Source organism: Carcharodon carcharias, chromosome 14, assembly GCF_017639515.1.
Source record: "Carcharodon carcharias isolate sCarCar2 chromosome 14, sCarCar2.pri, whole genome shotgun sequence".
In the NCBI taxonomy this organism is placed as follows: Eukaryota; Metazoa; Chordata; class Chondrichthyes; order Lamniformes; family Lamnidae; genus Carcharodon; species Carcharodon carcharias.
Window position 1 is genome coordinate 43849365 of NC_054480.1, and position 26056 is coordinate 43875420.

At 44.5% G+C, this 26056-nt stretch overlaps 1 protein-coding gene across 1 annotated transcript in view; it reads right to left on the reverse strand.

Annotated features, from left to right (window-relative positions):
* Positions 1–3791: 3791 nt before the first annotated feature.
* Positions 3792–26056, reverse strand: part of ada (adenosine deaminase) — a 102884-nt gene continuing 80619 nt past the window's right edge. Inside the window, exons 8-11 of the mRNA XM_041205606.1 lie at positions 21057–21158; positions 20809–20876; positions 7765–7894; positions 3792–5798 (exon numbers count right to left, since the gene is read on the reverse strand). Of these exons, the coding sequence (XP_041061540.1) occupies positions 5694–5798; positions 7765–7894; positions 20809–20876; positions 21057–21158 (405 nt within the window). The 3' untranslated portion in view covers positions 3792–5693. The remainder of the gene's footprint in view (positions 5799–7764; positions 7895–20808; positions 20877–21056; positions 21159–26056) is intronic.

Sequence of the window (26056 nt, forward strand, 5' to 3'; positions counted from 1 at the left end):
AATTGTTCGTTTGATCTGTCCGTGTAGTGACTTGATCCGTAATCCAGGTGTTGGGCTTTCTTATCCATTCCCCACTTCCTCCTTGGGGAAGTAGTACCTACTGCCCAGGGTGAAGGCAGGTGTCATTATTGACTTTGATGGTTGGTATTTCCCATGCCAGAGCTGACATGCCCGTAGCCAGGATCACGGACCTGTGGAAACATTAACATTGGCTCCCGTTGTCTAATTACCGCTTGGTGATTCATCATATATCTTTAACTGCGTGTAATGCCTCCATTTATTTCTGATTTTCATATCTACAAGTGCCCACGCATTACTTGTCATACTTACCTCATATGGTCCATGCCACCTGGGGCAAACCCTGTTTGCTCAGGGCTCAAGCTGACCATCACCTTATTCCCCACTTGGGGGGGGTCCATTGTTGCTCTTTGGATTTGCCTGTTTCCATATCCTTGATCATCTGTCAGTCCTTAACTTCCTCTCTCAACTCATGTAATTGCTTACTTAATTCCCTTACATTGTCCCGTATTCTTCCTTTCAGTGGCCCTACACCTCCTCCTCCTACTATAATGCCTTCAGGTAATTGCATGGCCCTTCCTGTCATCAGTTCAATGGGGTGAACCCAGTGGTCCTATTTGGGGTAGCCCTAAGGCGCATCAGAATGCTGGGCCATACTGTGGCCCAGCTGTTCCCTGTCTCCTGAATTGCTTTGGCTATAAATGTTTTTAAAGTTCGATTCATTTTTTCCAGCATCCCTGAACTCTGGGGGTGGTAAGGAATATGGAATTTCTGTTTAATCTCCATAAGATTACACACTTCTTTAATAACTCTCACTGTGGAATGAGTTCCCTGATCTGAATCCATCTGGGTAGGCACCCCCCACTCCTTCCAGTTTACTATCTCCTGCTGCTGTCTCATGTCGGACCTCAATTCCTTAAGCTGTCTACATAACTCTACAATGCACCTTCTTATCCTATCACTTCCAGTGGCAGTTCTCTCTGGGAGCTGCTTAACTCTGCCTGCCATCAGGGGGTTAATCCTGTGGTCTTACTCTTTGTAGCTCGAGTGCATATTATAATAGTAATACATCTATTTAGCCTTTTCACAGCTTTCTCTTTACCTGTATCCATCTTGTGGTAAACTGTTGTTAAGTATTATTTCTCCCTACCCTTCAATTGCCTCAACTACAGATACTGAATAATTTTACCTCTAAGGTTTTTTTTTCCTGACCACGATCATACTAAGATTCTCTTGAGGTCAGTTTCTCTACTGTCTTGATCATTTAAAATGTTTCCTTACTCTTTAGGCCATTTTAACTATTCCATGTCAACGGGGATCTCTGTCTCTAGACCTTTGCTTATCTTAGATAAAAACAAAAAAACTGCGGATGCTGGAAATCCAAAACAAAAACAAAAACAGAATTACCTGGAAAAACTCAGCAGGTCTGGCAGCATCGGCGGAGAAGAAAAGAGTTGACGTTTCGAGTCCTCATGACCCTTCGACAGAACTTGAGTTTGAGTCCAAGAAAGAGTTGAAATATAAGCTGATTTAAAGTGTGTGTGTGGGGGGCGGAGAGAGAGAGAGAGAGAGAGAGAGGTGGAGTGGGGGTGTGGTTATAGGGACAAACAAGCAGTGATAGAAGCAGATCATCAAAAGATGTCAACAACAATAATACAAAAGAACACATAGGTGTTAAAGTTAAAGTTGGTGATATTATCTAAACGAATGTGCTAATTAAGAATGGATGGTAGGGCACTCAAGGTATAGCTCTAGTGGGGGTGGGGAGAGCATAAAAGATGTAAAAAAAAATAAAATAAATAAATATTTTTTTTTTCTCTTTTTATAATGGAAGTAGGTGGGAAAAGGAAAATCTATATAATTTATTGGAAAAAAAAAAGAAAAGGAAGGGGGAAACAGAAAGGGGGTGGGGATGGGGGAGGGAGCTCATGACCTAAAGTTGTTGAATTCAATATTCAGTCCGGATGGCTGTAAAGTGCCTAGTCGGAAGATGAGGTGTTGTTCCTCCAGTTTGCATTGGGCTTCACTGGAACAATGCAGCAAGCCAAGGACAGACATGTGGGCAAGAGAGCAGGGTGGAGTGTTAAAATGGCAAGCGACAGGGAGGTTTGGGTCATTCTTGCGGACAGACCGCAGGTGTTCTGCAAAGCGGTCGCCCAGTTTGCGTTTGGTCTCTCCAATGTATCTTCCCCTGTGTGGTTCCAATGTCTCAGTTGATGGCCAGATTATCAAATTCAGTTCCCTTAAAACAGTTCGTACATCATGGTGTCCTTTTTCCCTATCTCTTTCTTCTACCCTTAATCCTTTCCTCATACCATTTCACACATGCAATAGCTACCATCTTATCTTGTTCAGGTTGCCTGGAGAGACTTTACAGTCTAATAAAGTATTCTCATAACAGTTTTGAACCAGAAATCAAGCATAGACATGTTTTGCTTCCTTATCTTCTTCTCAAACAACATCTTATTGTCTCAAAAGTAATCTTTTATCCCTCAGAATTTTAGAATACCAACTCATACGTATCAATCCTAATCAGCTTGGAAGCTGATGATGGGGGTTGTTCCTTACTAGTCTGCAAGGGGGTGATACAAGGGTTGGTTCATCTCAAACAAAGGCAAGCCATGTTTTATCTTTACAATACCTTCAAATTGTGATTTTTGCCAGAAATCTCAACTCAATCCTTATACTCAAAACTTTGGAATGTTTGAGTATACTTTTCCTTTAATCTAATATGGGGCTTTAGACTCTAAAGTGCTGAACTACACACACAAATGATAATTTAGGGACGAAAACACATTAAAGCTCACATACAAACAAACACACGTATAACGGTATGTATTTATATTCCTATAATATTGAACTTAACTCGAAACAAAGCTTCAAGTAGCAGTGGGGGGGAATAAAGGGGTCTTGGAGGCTCTGCCTATAGGGACAGTCAAACTGACTGAAGCTCACATTTTCTCTGCTGCTGCCTGTCACTACTCACTAACTCCCCTAGGGGTACCCCCTTTCTCTCTCTTTCCTCAGCACAAACAGCTCTTGAAACTTAGATCAATTCCATTCTTTTAAGTTGCAAAATTTCAGTCAGGTCCCCTGCTGCTGTGATTGGCGCAACTGGACGGAAAGTAGGAAAGCTCTCCCAGTGTCCCAGCTAATGCTTATCCCTCAACCAAAATCAGTAACCACAGATTATGTGGTCATTATCTGATTGTTGTTTTTGGAACCTTGCTGTGCACAAATTGTCTGCTGCATTTTCCACATTACAAAAGTGGTTACACTTCAAACTATTTCATTGACCATAAAGTGCTTTGGGACATCCCATGGTGGAAATTTATTTTGTCTGACATTCTTGCCTCTTTATTTCAATATTTAATTTCCCCTTTAACTAAAGTAATGTTAGATTTTAGATTCTAATTACTTTGTACTGATTTATTTCCAATGAAAATGTGAGAAAGTTATACTGTGCATGGGCAATAAAATGCTGGCCTCACTAGAGAAGTCACACCCCGTGAATGAATAAAAATTAGGATTCTAATAATCTTAATTTTCACTTCTCCTTCATTTCAATCACCTCACACATAGAAATAATACATGCATGCAAAAGAAGAACCATGTAAACTGCTCCCAAACGACACTTCATCTTTAAATGAGTTGTTCCTAGCCTCCTTTTAGACACATTTATAGAATTATTTTATATGCTAAATTTTGAAAGTTTTCTCTTTCACCTTTTGATGACTCCAGTAGCAATAAATATAGAAACAACACAGCATTAGTTTTTTTTAAAAGGGTTTATTTTAATATTATAAGTTGTTTGCTTAATTCCACTTTATAAATCATCTTTACACATCAATTCAGTTTCTAAAATCAGACCATTTGCAGTCAAACTTCTAATCAAGTCTTTTTTAACGAATCTTCTGTAAAGGAGTGTCATTTATGGAATTGTTAGCTATGCTCTGTTAGACATTGATAAGTTCTAACTAACAGTATAGAGATGGAGATTTAGACAAATACAATTGGAATTCGAGATTAGTTTGAAACAGTTTTGAAAAAAGCCTCAAATTTGAAGTTATTTTTTGTACATTTTACAAATTATCCATATGTAAAAAATGCTTCAGTACACGTGAATTCTGTATATGTACAATAGCTGCACTTCTTATAGGAGTGACATATAAAAGGCGTGTGCCAGCACTTCCTTTGATACATTTAAAGGAGGACATCAATTTTGATTTGTTCTCATTGTAAAGTTTTGGAAAGGTATTTAAATATTTTTCCAATACTCAACTTTCAGTGGTATACAGTGGCAGTGTGATCTAAATAAACTGTGGGAGTGTTTTGCACAACAATTTGGAAAAAACAGCTGCACAAAATGCTTCATTTATAAGCCTTCCAAGAAAGTGCAACGCTGAGACAATGATAACTACTTTTGTTTCCACATCAAATGAAACATATCTCAGTATCATGATATCACTACAGCAAGGATAACACAGCTGTAATGTTCACAGTTGAACATTAAGACTTTGTAATCAAAAAATTGCACCTGAATGTTTACTGAAATGTTGAGAATGTAACTAGTTCCTGGTGGAAGAAGTGCAAGCTGAAAGTAGCTGGTAGTATAGTATAAAGGATATGCAGTAATGTATATGAGACACACAATGATATTTTGTGAATGCTCTAGTAGCTTACCTGTATAGTTATGTATACTAATTGCAGCAACAGGAAAAATACTTTAAATTTAGTTTTTATAACTAAACATAAATATACTGCACACACTAACACAATACGCTATAAGTCCCCAATTATTTAAACCATGAAAGATCCAGATCAGGGATATAACAAAGCCACTGAAATATGTGGAGGGTCTGCTTTTGGTCTTCCATTTCTAAAAATTGGAATGCTTCACTTCTCAATAACAATAAACTAATTATAGATTGTAAATGAAACTATGCTCAACCATTACTATTCATGGAGCATCAACCCATTTCCAATCATCGTCTAGTGATATAAATTAATTCCCGAAAGACCAAATGGGCCCTTTGTCAAAACAGGTCAGGCTTCCCGCATTCTCTCTTTCCCATCATTTTCTACAAGGCATTGACTGAGCAAACAATTTCTCTTCACATACATTAGATTAGCATGATGATGCAGTGTTCTTATGTTGTGCTTATTGATATGAAATCCATAGTGCGCAAGTTGGTATCCCGTATGAGGGAATTTGTCCATAATTCTGGGTGTGCAACTGGAACCAACCAATACAATTGAATGAATCAGCCACATTAAAAATCTTTTATTAGTCATAGTTTAGTAATCATTTGGAATACGTGTATTTGAAGTACCAGGCTATAAAATCCCTTAATGTAGAACATATAAATTATGAAACAATGTTCTGTGCATTTTAAATGATTCTTTAAAATCATTATCCAAATAACTTAGGACGTTGTGATTTAATTTTGTTTACATTCTTGATTGCAAAGAACTTGAAAATCATTGAAAGTTAAAAGACAATTTAGACCACACTTCACTCTTCATAAATTTGCAAAGAATGTTGTCTTACACAATAGTCACAATTTGGACAGTCAAAGGAATATTATCGGATAATTTCAATTTTCAGTCTGTAATTGGATACGTCACTTGGAAAAGTAATTTCCTATTTGTATTGGTGATTTGCCAGTAGTTATTTAACACACAGTGCTTTGTACCATCCCATAAGCCTTGTATAATGTGGATAGAAGTTCTTCTTTTTCCTTATCAGGGAGAAAGCAGGATCTAGCTGCATTAATATTCTGTAAGTTAGCATACAAAATGTCAGTTATGAACCAGTTATTTGTATTCAAATATTTTTATAGAAAACATGACATTCCTTAGAAAGCAACTTAAACTTTAATTTCTCCTTCACTCAATATAAATTTTGTAATTAAAATTGCTAGGAAGTCTTCAGGAATCCTGTTGACTCATGTTGGTACTTCTCAGTGCCTTAGCTAAGATCAGGAGTTCACTGCTAAAGAAAATAGAGGGACAAGCACACCTCCTACTGATCCACCCAGAACATATAATTTGTTATTAAAGGTTTTTCAGATGCTCAGATTTGTCAAGAACTTGATTAACTCAGTAATTGATCTTCAATGGGCCAAAAGACCTTTTCCCCATTTTTGGCTTTTCTTTGATTCTTCCACTTATTAAGCAAACAACAGGAAGAACAAGCTAAAATGGTTCGCACTTAAAAGGATTCCAAAATCAAAAAATCTCAGTGACAACTCCCCTTTTGTGTTTAATTAATTTAATTAAGTATCCTACGGCTTGTAAATGCGATAGTCAGTTAATCAGCAGATTAAAACACTCTGACCTGGAATATGTTTACTGTGATCTGTGTTTGTAGGGGATGGAGGCTAACCTTTGCTGCAACAAATTTAGCACATGCAAGCATTTTGCTGCATATCAACATTTTAAAAGGCCAGCCAAGTCCTTACAAATGAGTCAAACCCGTGATCAGCAGGTATTGAAATGTTAGGTATACAGTTTCACCTGGCCCCAGATATGAACCTCCCAGGCACTGCTTCTAAAAACCCAGTAGAATTGTATCTTTTGAATTCCAAGTAGCAACAGCCTTCGGTCTGGGGCAGCACTTGCTTAGGGGCAACTGGAGACTGAACCAACAGGTGGAGGAGAGATTGTGACACAGCAGGGTGTGCTGGAAGAGGATGGGAGGAACTGGTTAGATTGTGCTGAGATTTGGGACTGGTGGGGTAGAGTGAGATTAGAAATGGGATGGGGTGAGCAGTCAGGAGATTGGGCCTGGAGTTGGGGAGAAGGAGGTTCTCTTGTGACAATGAAGTACAGGCAAATAGAAGTCAACTTGTGTGGGAACCTTCAGGTTGCATGCTGTGCAGCTTAGAGGGGACATTGCAAAAGGCACTCACTGCACCCAAGTTGCAAGCCCCAACTTTACATCACAAACTTCAATACATGGAGGAGTGAGATGCAGGTTGGTTACTTAAGAGCCTGCTGTGACCAATAGTTGTGCTATGGTGTTGGGTGGGGAGGAGGGGGCAGCATTCCTATTTCACCATGGTCCACAAAAGGGGAAGAAATTTTTTAAATACTTTCCCTACCGTTTCTTACAGTGGCTTCCAGCAGTTCCTTTATGGGCCACTTTTAGGTTGCTATTGATTTGGAAAAACCATTCAGAACATGTCTAGCACATGACCCACCAGGTTATTCACACATTTTGCAAAATGATCCTAAAGTAGGCCCAAATTTGAATTGATTCGATGTTGACATCAGGCAGCTGTCAATTGTGCCTGAAAACAATGAGAACCAATTTAGGGTGCCAGCCAGGATGCCAGTGTAAATCAGATACAGGACCAGGTTTTCAGAAATTCATATACATTGTGCCCAATATATGGGTGAACACGTACCAATTTCTACCTGGTTTGCCCAAATAACTTTTGCTGCATTTGTCTGATACCAAGTGCCAGAATGTTAGATCAGAATCACCGTGTAAATTGAGTTTGCACCCCTGATCTAAATACTACACTGTTAGTAGATTTCTTGTGTCTTCTCCACACTGTTTCATAACTACAATAGGTACAGGATATCAAGGTCAGCGTTAAATAACCAGTTAATATAATGCTTAAACCTACAACAACATTAAACCTATTTATAAAGGTAATCATTACTTTCCAGAAAACCCCAAATGAGATATTTAATTTTCAATTTAATTTTTGGGCTAGAATTTCAGTATTAACTTACCACTTTCATGAAATCGTCTTCTGTGAAACCCATGTATTTTGATGCAATGTGATAATCTTTATCTAGTGTGGATTTGAATATCAGTGGATCATCGCTATTCAGAGAATAGTTTGCTTCATCTTCTCTGAACCTGTGAATGTATAAATGTTAGGAAGATCAAAGGCTTAACACTCGTGGGAAGCCATGTGCGGTACCTTTGTACTGTAAAGACAACAGAACCTTCTCCAACACTGTGACTTTGTCCTCTACACATTATCAGTCCTATTGCTCCTTTTGGCTTTTCTGTAACCGCAACCAGCTTTAAAATGAATCATAATTTATTTTGTCACATTTCTTTAATCATTAGATCATAAGTAATAGGAGCAGGAACAGGGCTTTCGACTCAGAGAGACTGCTCCACCATTTGAAAAGATCATGGGTATTCTGATTGAGGCCTTAACTCCATTTTCCTGCCTGTTCTCCATAAGTCTCTTGTAGATCAATCATCTGCCTAACTCAGCCTTGTATATATTCAATGACCCAGCTTCCACTGCTCTCTGTGCAAGACCCTCAGAGAAGAAATTCCTCCTCATCTCCATCTTAAATGGGAGACCCGTTTTTTTTCAAAAAAAACTGTGCCCCATAGTTCTAGATTCCCCCATGAGGGGAAGCATGCTCTCATCAACTACCCTGTTAAGCTCTTTAGAATCTCAAGTGTCATGACAGTGTAATAATTTTCATATTTTTCTGGTTTATTGTAAAGTAGGTGTGTGTGTGTGTGTGTGTGTGTGTTTGTGTGTACAGTACTCCAGGTGTGGTCTTGCCAATACCTGTACAGGTGTAGCAAGACCTTCCTACTTTTACATTCCATCTCTCTTGCAATGAAGGTCAACATTCCATTTCCCTTCCTAATTCTTCTCCTTAGCCAATCCCTCGGGATTTAGTGCTTCCACACTAAAAATGAGTTCTCAGGTGACTGAAGAGTCTCTGTCACAGGTAGGGCAGACAGTGGTTGCCACGCGCTCCTTTCACTGTCAATGCTCCTAATTACTTGCAGAATGTGTATGCTAACTTTTCGTGATTTGTGTATACCACCACCTTTTTAAGGGCCATTAGGGATGGGCAATAAATGCTGACTTAGTCAGTAATGCCCACAACCTGTGAAAGAATTTAAAAAAGGACATATTAAAAAAAGCCACCACGAAACACATCTTCCCTTCACCCCCCTTATCGGCATTCCGTAGGGATCGCTCCCTCCGGGACACCCTGGTCCACTCCTCCATCACCCCCTACTTCTCAACCCCCTCCTATGGCACCACCCCATGCCCACTCAAAAGATGCAACACCTGCCCCTTCACTTCCTCTCTCCTCACCGTCCAAGGACCCAAACACTCCTTTCAAGTGAAGCAGCATTTCACTTGCATTTCCCCCAACTTAGTCTACTGCATTCGTTGCTCCCAATGTGGTCTCCTCTACATTGGAGAGACCAAACGTAAACTGGGCGACTGCTTTGCAGAACACCTGCGGTCTGTCCGCAAGAATGACCCAAACCTCCCTGTCGCTTGCCATTTTAACACTCCACCCTGCTCTCTTGCCCACATGTCTGTCCTTGGCTTGCTGCATTGTTCCAGTGAAGCCCAATGCAAACTGGAGGAACAACACCTCATCTTCCGACTAGGGACTTTACAGCCTTCCGGACTGAATATTGAATTCAACAACTTTAGGTCGTGAGCTCCCTCCCCCATCCCCACCCCCTTTCTGTTTCCCCCTTCCTTCTTTTTTCCAATAAATTATTAAGATTTTCCTTTTCCCACCTATTTCCATTATAAAAAAAAACCCCCCACTAGAGCTATACCTTGAGTGCCCTACCAGCCATTCTTAATTAGCACATTCGTTTAGATAATATCACCAACTTTAACTTTAACACCTATGTGTTCTATTGTACTATTGTCGTTGACATCTTTTGATGATCTGCTTCTATCACTGCTTGTTTGTCCCTACAACCACACCCCCCCCCCTCCACCTCTCTGTCTCTCTATCTCTCCGCACCCCCCCACACACACCTTAAACCAACTTATATTTCAACTCTTTCTTGGACTCGAACTCAAGTTCTGTCGAAGGGTCATGAGGGCTCGAAACGTCAACTCTTTTCTTCTCCACCGATGCTGCCAGACCTGCTGAGTTTTTCCAGGTAATTCTGTTTTTGTTTTGGATTTCCAGCATCCGCAGTGTTTTTGTTTTTATTAAAAATCCTTCTGTACTCCAGCGTTCTACAGTCTCTCTGTATTTAAATATTCTACTTTTCTACTCCTCCTGCCAAAATGGACAGCCTCACTTTTTCCCCACATCTTCCCCACATTATATTCCATCTGCCAATTTTCTGCCCACTCACTTAATCCATCTATGTCCCTTTGCAGACTTTATGGCCAGGATTTTCCCCTTGGTGATTTGGGGGTGGGGCCCGCTCACCGACGGGAAAATGACACGGGATGACGTCAGGAAGAACCCCCGACGTCATCCCAGTCCATTTAAATCTTCAGGAAGGCAGGCGGACAGCGAAATCAGCTGTCCGCCCGCCAACCTGTCACTGGCCAATTAAGGTCATTGACAGGCTAATTAACCTTGTTAAAGACCCTGTCTGTCCAACCTTAAAGCTGGTGGGCAGGCCAGGAGCCCCAGTGGGCTCCTGATTATTCATGAAACTTTATATACTGGTGTGATGAAGTTTCATGTCTGTTTTTTAAAAATTTAATAAACATTATGTGTTTCTTATTAACATGTCCCATCTCATGTGACATCGTCACATGAGGGGGACATGTTAATAATTTTAATATTTCTCTATTTTTTGCATTTTCTTACCTGTCAGTAAACTCCCTGGGACAGCACTTTGCTTCAGGGAGCAGCGCGCTCTTACGCAAGCATGAGCAAAAGAGCGCACTTTGACAGATGGGGAATCCCTCCACCTCCCTGCAAAGGGAGCACATAGCGCTTCCTGTCAGGCAGGCCGCTGGGTAGGCCTTAATTGGCCCGCCCACTCAAAACAGTAGCGGGCCCCGTTTCGGCAGTGGAGTTCGGCTGCCCGCCCACCTGCCGCCAAGTCGGTGGGGTCCACCTGCCATCCGAGGGCAAAATTCCGCCTAATGTTTTACCTGTCGGCTGCAATGGTGGGTTTTCACGCTGTATCATCCCAAACCTACCGCATTATTTATGCATTCCTGATGAACACGCCATTTCGATGATGGGCAGGTTCTCATTCGACGGCCACACCATCATCTCGTGCTTCATCATGCTGCCACATTTAAAGTCCAGCCGCACACACACATCTCAGTGCTTCCAGCCCACAGCTACTGCAGGGAAGATGTCCACAAAAAGCAAAAAGGCTGCAGCCCCCAGGTTTAGTGGCGCATCACTGGAACGCCTTTTGGACACCTTGGAGGCCTGCTGCAATGTCCTGTACCCGCTCGCAGGACAGGCAATGGCATGATCAACTAGGCTTGGGAGGCAGTGGCAGTGCCAATGCTGCACGAAAGAGGTTGGCCATCCAGTGCAGATAGAGGATGAATGATTTCATCTGTGAAGCCAGAGTATGGCGACCATCTCATCACTCTAAACTCAGACACTCAAGCCCATCACACATTCACTGGCATCTCACTTACTGCCAGCTCAAGGGACATCACCACCCATTCTCACACACATACCCTCACATGTCGATGTGGCCTCATCTCCTCTGGAAACTGTCTCTTCAGCCTTCACCATCTTGAGGCCACTTGCACAGATCAACATGTGCCCCCACACACACCCTGGGTTACCCTCCTTCCCCAGTACGATCCTCGTCCTGAAGCCTCTTCACTTGCCTAAGGCCATTTCTCCCCTTTCGCTAAGCAAGCCCTAGCCCTGCAGCCATTGAAAAGCCACCCACATATGGCTGATCTGGTAGGTAGGGACCTGCCGTGAGCCCCCCTAAAAGTGATGTGGTGCTGTCTGTGAAGCCTGGCGCTGATGACTGCAAGTCCTGACCAAAGCAAGGTCAGCAAACAAACTTTGAAGTCCCAAGCGAAATGCAGCTCGCCAGATGCACGTCGCTTACGTGCTGTTGCGAAACACGACGATCCAACTGGTGGGGTGCGGGGACGATTCCGGTAGCCGAGCCTAATAATAAAATGCAGATGTATTATAATGAGGTTCCTCACGTCCGATGGCAGGAAACACGGCCTGCCATCGGCGGGCTGAGCGGACGATTGCAGACTGGTTTCAAGCCATTGTGAAACCAATTGCACCATATTGTTTGTTCATGTCACCGAGCATGCCCGACGCTGGCAGGCATGGAAAATTCTGGCCTTTGTATCTCCTCACAGCATGCTTTTCTACAAATCTTTGTATCATCAGCAAATTTGGCTACAATGCAGACTGTCCCTTCATCTAAGTCATTAATATAGATCGTAATGGTTGAGGCCCTAGCACTGATCCATGTGGCACTCCACTGGTTACAATTTGCCAATTTGAAAATGACCCATTTATCCCAACTCTGTTTCCTATTAGTTAGCTAATTTTCTATCCATGCTAATATATCACCCCCATTATCATGCGCTCTAATCTTGTGCAGTAACCTTTTATGTGGCACCTTATCAAATGCCTTTTGGAAATCTAAATACAATACATCTACTGGTTTACCTTTATTCACCCTGCTCATTACATCATCAAAGAACTCAAATAAATTTGTCAAACATGATTTCCCTTTCGCAAAAGCATGTTGACTCACCATATTGCATTATGATTTCCAAAAGTTCTGCTGCTACCTGCTTATTAATGGGTTAATATTTTCCCAACGACAGGTGTTAGAAACTACAGTTAATTTCCTGCTTTCTGTCTCCCTCCTTTCTTGAACAGGGGTGTCACATTTGCAGTTTTCCGATTCATTCTGGCCTTTCTAGACTCTTGGGAATTTTGTTAGATTACAACCAATGTATTCACTATCTCTGCAGACACTCCTTTTCAGAGCCTAGCATGCAGGCCATCATGTCCAAGGGATTTGTCAGCCTTTAGTCCCATTAGTTTTCCTAGTATTTTTTTTCTCTAGTGATCGTGATTGTTTTAAGTTCCTCACTCCCTGTTGCATCTTGATTTCCTACCACTCACGGGATGCTTTTTGTCTCTTTTACAATGAAGATAGATGCAAAATAGTTGTTCAAAGTCTCTGCCATTTCCTTGTTTCTCATTATTAATTTCCCAGTTTCATCCTCTAAGGGTCCAACATTTACTTTAGCTATTCTCTTCCTTTTTATATACTTGTAGAAGCTTTTTCTGTCTGTTTTTATATTTCTTGCAAGTTTTCTCTCACATTCCAACTCCTCCCTATTTACTATGTTTTTTGTCAACATTTGTTGGTTTCTAAAATTTCCCCAATCTTCTGGGCTACATTAATTTTTGCAGCATTGTACAACTTTGTGCAACTGCTTCTCTATTGCCTTACCTTTTAACTTATTTTCCCATCGTACATTAACCAACTCTATCTTCTGACCTTTTTAATTGACTTTATTTAAGTTTAAGGCACCAGTTTCAGCCCCAAATTTCTCACCCTCAAACTGAATGTGAAATTCTATCATGCTATGATCACTCTTACTTAGAAGTCATTAATTAATCTTGCCTCATTACGCATTACCACCATTGCGCAGAATCCAGCCTCATTCTCAATATTAGTGACAAAACTTTTCAGTACAGTATGTGTACTCAATAAAATCACTCAATATTCACTAACTCCAGCATTATACATAGGATTCTCTCCTTTGACTTCCAAAGTAAAAAGGTTTCTTGAAGTCCTAGAAACATGGGGTGCAATTTTATGGCCCTGTTGTAGCAGGGGCAGGACCAGAAAATGCAGTGAGCCTTTCAAAAATCCATTGACTTCAGCAGGACTGGAAAATTCCTGCCAACATAAAATTCCAGCCATACTAACTGGAGTAGACGGTTCAACAACTCAAGTATGTCTACCATTTTACTAGATCGTGGCTGATCTGCAGCTCGACTGCATTTACCTGCCTTTGATCCATATTCCTTTGTACCTTTTCCTAATAAAACTCAGCCTTGAAAATTTCAATTGATCTAGCAACTACTGCCTTTTTAGGAGAGAGTGTTCCACATTTCCACTACCCTTCTGTGTGAAAATGTGCTTCCTGATTTCATTCTTGAATGGCCTACAGTCTTGAATGGCCTAGTTCTCTTGTTCTGGAATCCTCCACTAGAGGAACTAATTGCTTGATTTACGTTCTATCCAATCCTTTTATCAATTTTAAATACCTCCACTAAATTACCCCTCAACCTTCTAAATGCAAGGGAATACAAGGCAAATTATCATCATAATTTAATCCTTTCAGCCCTGGTATAATTTCAATAAATTTGTGTTGTATCCAATCTAAAGTCAATGGGCAGAATTTTGCCCTTGACGGAGGGGCGGGCCCAACCGACTCGGTGGCGGGCAGGCAGCCAATTGCTGCCGCCGAAACGGGCCATGCCACCATTTTGCGCGGGCGGGCCAATTAAGGCCCACCCAACGGGTTAGAGACTCCCGTGTATAACGGAAAAATCGTTTCAGCGATGGGCGTGTTCAGACCGCTGGTTCCAATGGGGAACCGGCAGTCTGTATAAGGAGTGGCCAGGCAGCCTCATTGAGGCATTTCACCATGGCCACTGACAGAGAGCAACATGCTGGTTTCAGGGCACAGGAAGAGGGGGGCAGGCTGCAGGATAGGCCAGCGGGGGGGCCACTGTGCCCCTCGGTTCTCAGGTGCCTGCCTTACTGTCCTCCTTGAAGAGCTGTCCAACCGTCGGGATATTTTGTATCCAGAGGATGGGAGGAGGAGGGCCCCCCCACATCACCAGGCAGGCGTGAGAGGAGGTGGGGGAGGAAGTAAGCGCCCATGATGATGTGCGGCGCACAGGCACGTAGTGCCGCAAGCGCTTCAATGATTTGCTGCACTCTGAAAGGGTGAGTACCATGTCAGCCTTGGCCATTTGATCCAGCAGGTAGCCTTAGCCTATGAGCCCCACACCCCCTCACGTCTTACTGTCATTACTGCATTGGGCATCTGGCGCACGCTGGGTGGGCAAACAGGTAATGACCATCCTTACATCAGCCTTAGTGGTTGAGGAGAAGATGGGTTCTCCCCACAGCATATGTTGGTGTTTGTCACATTTGAGTAGTCTGGGGGCAACCTGCAGGGGAGGCAACTAGACACATACTCAGAACTCCAACACATGTCATATTGATGGTGATGAGATGGTGGAAGGGGAGCCTCAAAGTGTCGTGGTCAAGAGCCATCTGCTGGCCTCGGCACCACACTTAGTTGCGCCTCCTTGCCATGGGCGCTAAGACCTGTGTGTTATTCAAAGTGATGGAGGCCGAATGTGTCCAAGGCGGCCGTTGGGGGAGGGGGTTGGGACCAGCCGTACTATCTTCTGGGGACTGATCACCAGTAGTGTGGACAGGAGCCACTGGAAGCCTTATGTGGGCCACTGTGGTTGGGCGCTGCGTGCATGTGCAGAGTACATGAGTGATCAGCCCCAATAAATCCTCTTCTCTGTTCTGCAGGCAAAAACCAAGCACAATCTCAGGGAGTGCCAGAGGACTGGTAGTGGGCACGCCGTGCTGCAGCGCCTCACCACCTACGAGGAGCAGGCCATGGAGCTGGGGAGGAGGCAGGCGGCAAGGGTGGCAGGTGTTGGCGAGGCTGGGGGCAGCGGTCAGGTGCTTGAGGTCCACAGTCCCAACCACTCTGTCCACCATCCAAAGCACTGATGGTTGCTGCAATCGTTAATGCAACAACACTGTTCATTCACAGACTGAGACACTCAGACGTGTGGGTCATACACAAAGGTCCCTCAGCCCCTTGAGGATTCGCATCTCCAGCACCTTCCAAAGTCGCCTTATCCCATTTGTGACCACTATCCCCATGGCCTAACATGCCATGGCATCGCTGCTGCACAGCCAAAGACGTTTTGCATCTTAGGAGGGTTTGTACCACCACCACCCTTTCAGCCAGTGCGTCCCACATTACTCTGTCCAAAAGGTCCTCAGCACCTCATCTGTCAACCTCATGGCACTCAACTTAAATAAATGCCACCACGTTAGTCATCTCTGCACCAAGGGGAAATGTTGCTTTCTGTCCACCCATTCTGTGCCCCTCATAATAGTATGAAGGTCAATAATGTGGCCTGTCAATCTCCTGTGCTCCACGGCAATTGTTACAAGTGTTTGCAATGTTTCCTCATCACCACAACTCTCCAGGCCAGCATGCATCCAGGTCAGGTACCTCTGCACTCTCCCCACTCCAATGGCACATAACATTCCATGTGGCATTCCTTAGGCCATCTGACCAGCCTGTCTGTTTGCACATCTAATGTTTGGGCCTCCTCTTGACTATTTTCCACCCCACCAATGTTCGTCTCCTTAGGTTCTTGAAGGGTGAGCGACTTATGAGGCTGGCGGGGGAAAGGGATGAAAGGTTTAACTGACTGAACGTTAACTGATGCACTGTCCTTGTTGTTAATTTCAGCATCACCACCACAAGGCTGCGGCTAACAAGTCCAGAGCCCCCCCTCCAAACCTGAGGGCCAAGACTTGCAACTTGTGGCACAGCATTTCAGTCAGCCAGGCAACAGTGCAGCGACAAACACTTCAGTGGGGAATGTAACGTCGGCTAGTGTCCCGGGGCACAGTGGAGAGGGCACTTCACAGTCACTGGAGGAGATGGCAGGGACAGAGAGTGCTGATGACGTGCCTCTGGAGATGTCATCAATGCAGCAGCTGCAGGACAAGCAGCAGGATTCGCGGGAGCATCTGGCAGTGTTGCATGTGGGTGTGCTTCAGTTGGTCTCTGTGGTGGAGGAGTCCAGGCAGAGTGTCAGTGATGGCATGAACCTCAGGACAGAGCTTCGGTCTTCTTCCACTGAGAGATTGACAACTCTCGTGGAGAGGGGCTTTGATGAGATTGAGAGTCTTCTGATTGGGTTATGCTCTGACCTGCAAGCCCTCACAGTAGTAATGGCTGCAGGTGGGAGATGTTCTGGGCACCAAGTATCGGCGCTCGGTGCCCATGCATCTGTGGTGAGCAGGGAGGTCCAATGTGACCTCATGTCGGCGCAGCAGCTGCCTGTCGTCATTGCGAGCTCCTCTCAGGGCGCTCCGGATGAGGCCAGCTGTTCCTCCACCCCTCTGCCAGTGACCATTGCATCCGTTGAGGCTGCGACAACTGGGGAGGTGCCAGTTCTGGAACTGGCCACTTCCTCCCAGGCAGGGCCATCACTGGCTCCACGGGCCAGAGGATGCCCACCAAGGTCATCGGTGCCAACAGGACAGCAGAGTCAGCAGGCTGACTCACAAGCCACTCTGAGTGATGGGGCGGCACCTAGACGTAGCATCCGCAAACGTAAGCATAAGGCACATTGGGCACTTCATGGGTTTCTCACTGGTGCTTTTGTGTTGCCTTAGATTAGGGAAAATATTGTTCTGTTTGTTAGAGAGATGCTTCTCTTTGAAGTTGGACGGAATAAAGTCTAGTTTTTTGACCATGGCTGAGGGTGTTTCCTTTGTGCTGCATTTGTATGTTTCACAGACATCTCATGAGTGTTTGAGTGGACGTTGATGTTTCTGCACTAAACCCTTAGTTGCAGCTGATGAGGTGGAAGATGTAGCACCTAAGTGCCACGTGTGGAAGCGCCAGGCAATGCTGGTCTTACTGATCCATGTGTGTGGAGCTAGCTGAAGGTTCGTTGGATTATAGTGTCTCAGGTGTCCCTGCCTCCTTGGTGTAATAGCAGGTCGGCATGCAGCCCCGCATCATTGCCCTGTGCTTCCTCATCCTCTGAGCCACTGCTGGGTTCATCATGTGCAGCCTTATCCAATGCGTCAAGGTCTTCATCATCAACTGCATCCCCCCTTTCCAGCGCAAGATTGTGGAGAGTGCAGCATGCTACCACTATCAGAGAGACACGATCTGGGGGGGTAGCGGAGTGCGCCCCTGAGCAGTCCAGGCAACAGAAACGAATCTTGAGAAGACCAATGGCTTTCTCCACCACAGCCCTTGTGGAGGCCTGGCTCCTATTGTAGTGCTCCTCAGCTTCTGTTCTTGGATGGCAGAGAGGCGTCATGAGCCACCTTTGCAGGGGGTAGCCCTTGTCACCCAGCAGCCAACCATCTAGCTGAGCCAGAGCACTGAAGAGCGCCGGCACCTGGGAGTATCTGAGGATGCAGGCATCATGGAAGCTGCCTGGGTATCTTGAACAGACTTGTAGAATCAGCATCCTGTGATCACACACTATCTGCATGTTCATGGAGTGGAAATCCTTCCTGTTGACGAAGGCACCGGGCTCACCTGCTGGCGTCTTGATGGCCACATGTGTGCAGTCTATTGCATCCTGGACGTGGGGGAATCCAGCAATGGTCACGAAGCCTCTGGCTCGCTGTGTCTGACTTGCCTGGTCGCAGCAGAAGTGGATGAAGGTCAATGTCTGTCTGAACAGAGCGTCTGTAACCTGCTTGACACAAATGTGGACAGCTGATTGGGAGACACCGCAAAGATCACCCACCGAGCCCTGGAAGGAGCCAGATGCATAGATGTGGAGGGCAAATGTGAACTTCAGAGCTGCTGGCATGGGGTGTCCACCCACACAATTAGGGGAGATCTCAGGGCCAATCATCTGACAGATATAGTTGACTGTTTCCCTTGAGAGATGGATCCTCCTTCGGCACTGCACCTCAGTCATATTGAGGTAGCTACTTCACCACCTGTATATCCTGGCAGTAGGATAGTGGTGTGATCTGCAGCCCCTTCCACCTTGGACAACCTCTTGGCCTTGTGCCCCTTTTGCCTGCGCCTGGCCTCCCAAAGGTGGCTCCCCTGGAGGCTGATTGACAGCTCCTGGCCTCCTCCTTATTCTAGCCCTCCCATCCTCCTCAGAGGAGCTGCCTCCAGTGGAGATGTCAGAACCCATACCCATGCTAAAAGGAGGCCTCCGGAAAGCTGCAGGCCCGGTAAAGATTACTGTCTGCAGACTGGTGAGCTGAAGCTTCAAAGTACACAGAAAGCTCTTGGAAATCGACGTGAACTGCTGACAATCACACAGGCAAGTTTAAAATACTTTCTGCATTAAATACTTCAGGAAAAACATGAACAACCCCTCTGAGCCCATATATCCCGCCAGTGCATGAGTTTTGATCAAAAATCACTTACCTGCCTGCCCACTGGGCCCGTGCGCCCAGCCGAAGTTCTCACGGGCACCTCAAAATCCTCGTTGATTGGTGACTCAATGGCCTTAACAAGACCGTTAATTAATGGTGGGCGCGCATTGTGCTGCATAGCACGCCCGTCGACCTAAATATCGCAATGCCACATGCTGACATCAGGACGCTCGCATGACAGTACGTGACATTTTAAGTGCTGACGTGTGGGCTCTGCCACCCGCACATCAACCAGAAAATTCTGCCCAATGTATCTTTCTTGGGACAAAGTCCCCAGAAATGAGCACAATGTTTCCAGAGGAGTCTTGATCAGGGTTCTGCACAACTGAACCATAGCCCATAACTTCCTGTCTTTAGAACTTTAAGCCTTCTTGAGATAAATGCTGACTTTACCTTATCCTTTTAGATGTTGGCACCTGTGCACTAGCTTTTAGTGATTTATGTACCTGGATATCTAACTATTCCATTGTTTCTGCTGTGTTGCCATTTATAAAGTATTTCAATGCATTTTTCTTGGATCCAAAGTGGATTACTTCACACATTCTCAAATTGAATCCATTTGCACAGTTTTGCCCACTTGCTTAATCTATGTCTCTTTGTGGCATCTTGCTTGCATCCACACAACTTTCTGTTCCACTTAATGTGGTGAAACCTTGGATACACAACACTGTATTCCTTCATCTGTTATTGATATATATGGTGAAACACTGAGGCGAACCATTTGTCACATTCTGTCAATCAGAGTACATCCCCTTTATCGCTACTTTTGGTCTTCTACCTCCAAACCAGTTGTCAACCTATGTTCTAAGGTTACCTTCAATTGCATGCATTCTTTTTACTATTTGCTTGAAGCTTATCAAATGCTTTCCAGGAGTCTATATGAACAACATGTATAGGCACTATACATATATATATAGGCCCACCGCAAAAAAGTGCAACCAAATAATTTTTAGATAAACTCCCTCACCTGCCTGCCAATTAGTGTTATCTCCACATTCTTAAATATTGTAGAATCCAACAAGAGTGTCAACACATTGTCTACTTTTAGGCTATCAGAGGCTCATGCAACCACCCAGTTCGAACTCTTCGCAGTTATCCCACCTCGTTGAGGGTAGGACAATCTCCACTCAGAATCTTTCCAATATGATTTGAGTGGAACCCAAACCTGCATCTGTCCCTGTGCCACAGTACTGAAATTTATGTTAATACTAAGTGCTATTAACCTGCTGTTCGATGTACAAATTTAACAAACAGTAAGAACTTGTTTGTAACAGTTTGAACAGGATATACTGAAGCAGCCCATGCCAATTTGCAGCAAGGTCTAGACAACATTCAGGCTTGAGTTGATAAGTGGCAACTAACTTTCGTGCTTCACAAGTGCCAGGCAAAACCATCTCCAAGAAGAGAGAATCCAAAATCTTGACATTCAATGGCATTACCATCGCTGAATCCCCCACAATCAACATATGGGGGTTACCATTAACCAGAAACTGAACCGAACCATCCTTGTAAATACCATGGCCACAAAAGCAGGTCAGAGGCTGGAAGTTCCGCAGAGAGTAACTCACCTCCTGACTCCCCAAAGCCTGTCCACCATCTCACTGAGTGCGTCTGTGCATATGTGCTGACTTCCACATTCACCCTCCTCCCCTCCGCACCCAGGCAGCACTGAGTGTTTCAGCACGCAATTCATGCTGGCTGACTAGTAATTGGCCAGCCAGCGTGAAATTGCGGTCGGGGCCTGATCGCAGGTGGCGTACTGTTGCGCTGCCACTCACGAGCCTGCCCACCATGCCCACCCAACGAGGGTATAATCCTCCCCTTGGACTTACCTTATACTTGGATGCTTAGTTAAATCTGGGTCACAGGCTCCAGTGAGATAGCTAGACCAGGGGCATACCTGAAAAATACAAAGACATCAACTCAACGCCTTCACAACTTAGCAGGCAGAAATGTATGGTCCATTGGCAATCATGCAGAATATCATGACCTTTTTAATTGAAAATAATTAAATAATTCTGCCATCAAAATATTTAGAGTGAAAAATTAAATGGTAAATATATTTCCAGGATCTCCCTACCTCAAAATGCATATTCATTTTTAACAAGCGCTTGTAGAGACAAGGATCTTCAACTGTGTGATACCCATGTCCAATCCGTTCAGCCTTCAAAATGTCTACTGCCTAACAATAAATAAATGTAAGATAATCATTAAAGTTGGTGGAAGCCAGCAGAAAAACTATGATTTGCAGTTTTTCAATTAACATTAAAAACCAGGAAAAATGTGTTCTTCTTCTAGCACTATATTTTACAAAGTATTTTGACATGTTCCTAAAAACTCAATAAGGAAATCACATTTTCTTTTTTCAATGTTTTTAAACTCCCAACCACAAATTCTAACCTCCATGTTGCCTTCCTTCAGAAAATAAGTCACTCAGATTGCTAGAAAATAGGGATAGTTTAAGTAAGTTATATTTGTATTTGCGGGTTAAAAAGGCAAATCCTCAGGTCTAGTTTCATTTTAGAGTGGAGACAGTAGGTCTAAGGCTTTGTTTGTTTGCCTGCATTCTAATGAGATTTTACGACTCTTGAAGGGAAGGTAAAACAAACACAAGGTAGAAAAAAATCTGTGCTGTTGCCTAGCAACAGGAGGCCCCACAGAGACAGAAAAGAAGTTTCAATACAGCTTGAGTGCAGTTGGTCAAGATTTGGCAAGGTGTGATGCTACAACCTCACAGAGAGGGTAGAGGGCAGGGGATTTGGTGACTTGTCAAAGGTTGCACAAACTTTGGGGGCTGCTGTCACAAGTATCTCAAGCACACGACAGTGAGATGAAGCAGGAGCTAGAGAGAGGGAGAAAGTTCTGCGCAATGCCCTCTGCAAAGTTGGAACTGAACACCTCCATGCTCCTGGCTGCCTGGCAGGTCAGGCAAGGCACTTAGAATCTTTATCAGCATTCTCCTGGATGCTGGCCGTGGAAGCCCCAGTCTGCATCGCCTGTATTAGAATTCGTCCAAGGCAAATGCACTATCCTTTCCCCCAGTCTTGGCTGCAACCCACCCACGTTTCATAGTTCACACATGCAGATCACAAACTCTAGACCAGCATCTCTAACTTGCTGAGTACCAGTATCTGAGCTGCAAGTTGCAAGTGACAGGGCCTCTTCATCATCTGTACTGTAGTGTTGTGCTCTTTCTCTGTCTCTCTCTTCCTCCTGGTTCTCCTTTGGGTGGGCAAGTGGCAGTTTATGGTCTCTGAAAGCAGGCAATCAGAAGGGGTAAGGATGGGGTGAGGTGGAAAACAAGAGGTTTGGGTTCCACCAGAGCTCCTGATCTCATTATAGCCTTGGTTCAAACATGGACAAAAGAGCTGAACTCCCGAGGTGAGATGAGAGTGATTGCCTTTGATATCAATGCCACATTTGACCGAGTGTGGCATCAAGGAGCCCTGGCAAAACTGGGGTCAATGGGAATTAGAGGGAAAGCTCTCCACTGGTTGGAATCATACCAAGCACAAAGGAAGATGGTTGTGGTTGTTGGAGGTCAGTCATCTCAGCTCCAGGACATCACTGCAGGCGTTCCTCAGAGTAATGGCCTAGGCCCAACCATTTACAGCTGTTTCTTCAATGACCTTCCTTCCATCATAAGATCATGTGGGAATGTTTGCTAATGTTTGCACAATGTTCAGCACCATTCGCGACTCCTCAGATACTGAAGCAGTCCATGTCCAAATGCAGCAAAACCTGGACAACATCCAGACTTGGGCTGACAAGTGGCAAGTAACATTCACGCCACACAAGTGCCAGGCAATGACCATCTCCAACATGAGAGAATCTAACCATTGCCCCTTGACATTCAATGGCATTACCATCACTGAATCCCCTACTATCAACAGGGTGTTACCATTGTCCAGAAACTGACCTGCTGCAAGAGCAGGTCAGAGGCTAGGATTCCTGCGATGAGTAACTCACCTCCTGACTTTCCAAAGCCTGTCCACCATCTACATGACAAGTTAAGAGTGTGATGGGATACTCCCTACTTGCCTGGATGAGTATAGCTCCCACCACACTCAGGGAGCTTGACACCACCCAGGACAAAGCAGCCCACTTGATTGGCACCCAATCCACACACGTTCACTCCCTTCATCATCGACACACAGTAGCAGCAGTGTGTACCATCCACAAGATGCACTGCGAGAATTCACCAAGCACCTTCCAAACCCACGACCACTACCATCTAGAAGGACAGGGGCAGCAGATAGATGGCAACACCGCCACCTGGAAGTTCCCCTCCAGGTCACTCACCATCCTGACTTGGAAATATATCGCTATTCCTTTGTTGTCACTGGTCAAATTCCTGGAACTCCCTTCCTAACAGCACCATGGGTGTACCTACATCACATGGACTTCAAGAAGGCAGCTCACCACCACGTTCTCAAGGGCAACTAGGGATGAGCAATAAATGCTGGCCCAGCCAGCGAAACCCACATCCCGTGAATTAATTTTTAAAAACACCATCAGCTGCTTGCACATCAAGACAGATAGCAGGATGAGCATAAGCAGAGCATTGAGAAGGGGCATAAGACAGTAATATATTAGCATCCTCAAGGTTCTCAGTGTGCCTTCTGGTGCTCCAATGAAACCTGATGTCTTGCCACCTGTTCAGTCTCCATAAGCAAGGCCACTAGCTCCCCATGTGTGAACTGCAGAACCCTCTCCCTGCCCTGGTGCTCCATTTAAGCACCTCCCACATTTAGCCAGTATTAGTACAGGCAGCCAATATCAGCCCCCATCCACTGAGTGCAGCTCCCCTTTAAGTGGGAGGATGGGGTGGTGGAGTAGACTGCCTTTAAGAGGAGCAGGCTGGCTATACCACACGAGATTGACATATGTGCCCACCTCAAACAGCCAGCAACATGGCCTCGCTCAGATCAACACTACAATCAGGTAAATCAAGTAGGTAATGGCAATGGGCATGGGCAGGTTGTGAACAGCAACACCAGGGGCAGGATTTTCCCCCGTCGGGGGCAAAGTTAAATTGCGGGCGCGCACAGATTCGTCTCCAATCGGCACCCCTAAATGGGGGCACAGCCATATTTTACGTGGGTGGCCAATTAAGGCCCGCCCAGCATGACATCTGCATTGAAGCACTATGCGCTCCCTGTGCAGGCGGGGGGGGGGGAAATCCCTAAACCCAAGAGTGTGTTGTTTCGCGTATGCGCACGAAAGCGCACACTCATTTCCCTGAGGCTAAGTGCTGCCTCAGGGAGATTGGCTGTTCTGTTCTGTCAAAAATATTAAAACTAGAAAAAAAAAATCCTGACATGTCCCCTCATGTGACACTGTCGCATGAACATGACATGTCCATAATTTTTTTAAAAACTTTAATAAAATTTTTAAAAACCTACATGAAACCTCGTCCCGCCCGTGGATGAGGTTTCATGCTTTTTATCATTCCTGCCAGGGCTCCTGGCCTGCCGTCAGCCTTAAGGTTGGACGGGCAGGTCCATTAATTAGTTAAATGACTCTGTCAATGGCCTCAATTGGCCATTGACAGGTCAGCGGGTGCACGGCTGATTTTGCTGCGCCCCCACCTACCTGAAAATTTAAATGGGGCACGGTGACGCCAGGAGTTCCGCCCGACATCACCGCACATCATTTTTTGTGTCGACGAGCGGACCCTGTCCCCCCCGCTCGCCGATGGGAAAATCCTGCCCCAGGGCCTGAAAAGGGCCATAATGAATTTTTAGACCAAAAAATATATTTTACCACCATAAAGGACTCTTCTTATGGCAGGGTTGAGAACCCTTGTATTAATAACAAAAACCTTGGAAGCATATAGGAACGATAATTCAGGACAAAATTAATAGTCACTTGGACAAAAGCAGGTTAATTAAGCCAAAATACTGTGGATGCTGGAAATCTGAAATGAAAACAGAAAATGCTGGAAAAATTCAGCAGGTCTAGCAGCATCTGTGGAGAGAGAAACAGAGTTATGTTTCGAGTCCATATGCCTCTTCTTCAGTACTCTGAAGATGCTGCCAGTGCTGTTGAGCTTTTCCAGCATTTCCTGGTTTTATAGCAGATTAATTAAGGAAAGCCAGCATGAATTTGTTGCCAGAAAATCCTGTTTAACTAACTTGTTGGACATTTTTGATGAGGTAACAGAGAGGGTTGATGAAGGTAATGCTGCTGCTGTGGTGTACATGGACACTCAAAAGGTAATTGATAAATTGCAGACTTGTAAGTAAAGTGAGAGCTCATGGAATAAAAGGGACAGTAGCAAAATGGATAGGAAATCTGCTGATTTACGGGAAACAGAGAGCAGTGGTAAACAGTTGTTTTTCGGACTGGAGGAAGGTTTGTAGTGGAATTCCCCAGGGTCTGTGTTAGGACCCCTGCTCTTCCTGATATATGTAAGGACCTAGATATTGGCGTACAGGGCACAATTTCAAAATTTGCGAATGATACATAACTTGGAAGTAATATGAACTGTTAGAAGGATAGTATAGAACTACAAAAGGACATAGGTTGGTGAAATGGACGGATAAGTGGCAGATGAAATTTAATAAGTGTTAAGTGATTTATTTTGGTAGGAAGAATGCAGAGAGGCAATATAAAATAAAGGTTACAATTCTAAAGGGGATGCAGGAACAGGGCCACCAATCAGCGGCCGCCTCTGACCCAGCTAGGGCGAGGCTGGGTGCAAATATGCCGGCCAATGGTGTGGGGGAGAAGGGGTGGGACCTCAGCTCATCAATGTCCCTTGCTCTGGGCACTGGGGTGGGTTTTGTTGGTGCAATTTTATTTATTTTTGCACATGTTGCTTTATTTTTGTTTTAAATTATATATTTTTTTGCATTTGCATGTGTTGAAGGTGGTGGGGCAGGTTGGGAGAGTGGTTAATAAAGCATTCGGCATCCTGGGCTTTATTAATAGGGGCAAAGGGTACAAGAGCAAGGAGGTTATGTTGAGCTCGTATAGAACACTAGTTCAGCTTCAGCTAGAGTATTGTGTCCAGTCCTGGGCCCTACACTTTAAGAGGATGAAGGAACTGAGCGCATACTGGCTAAGTTTACAGAT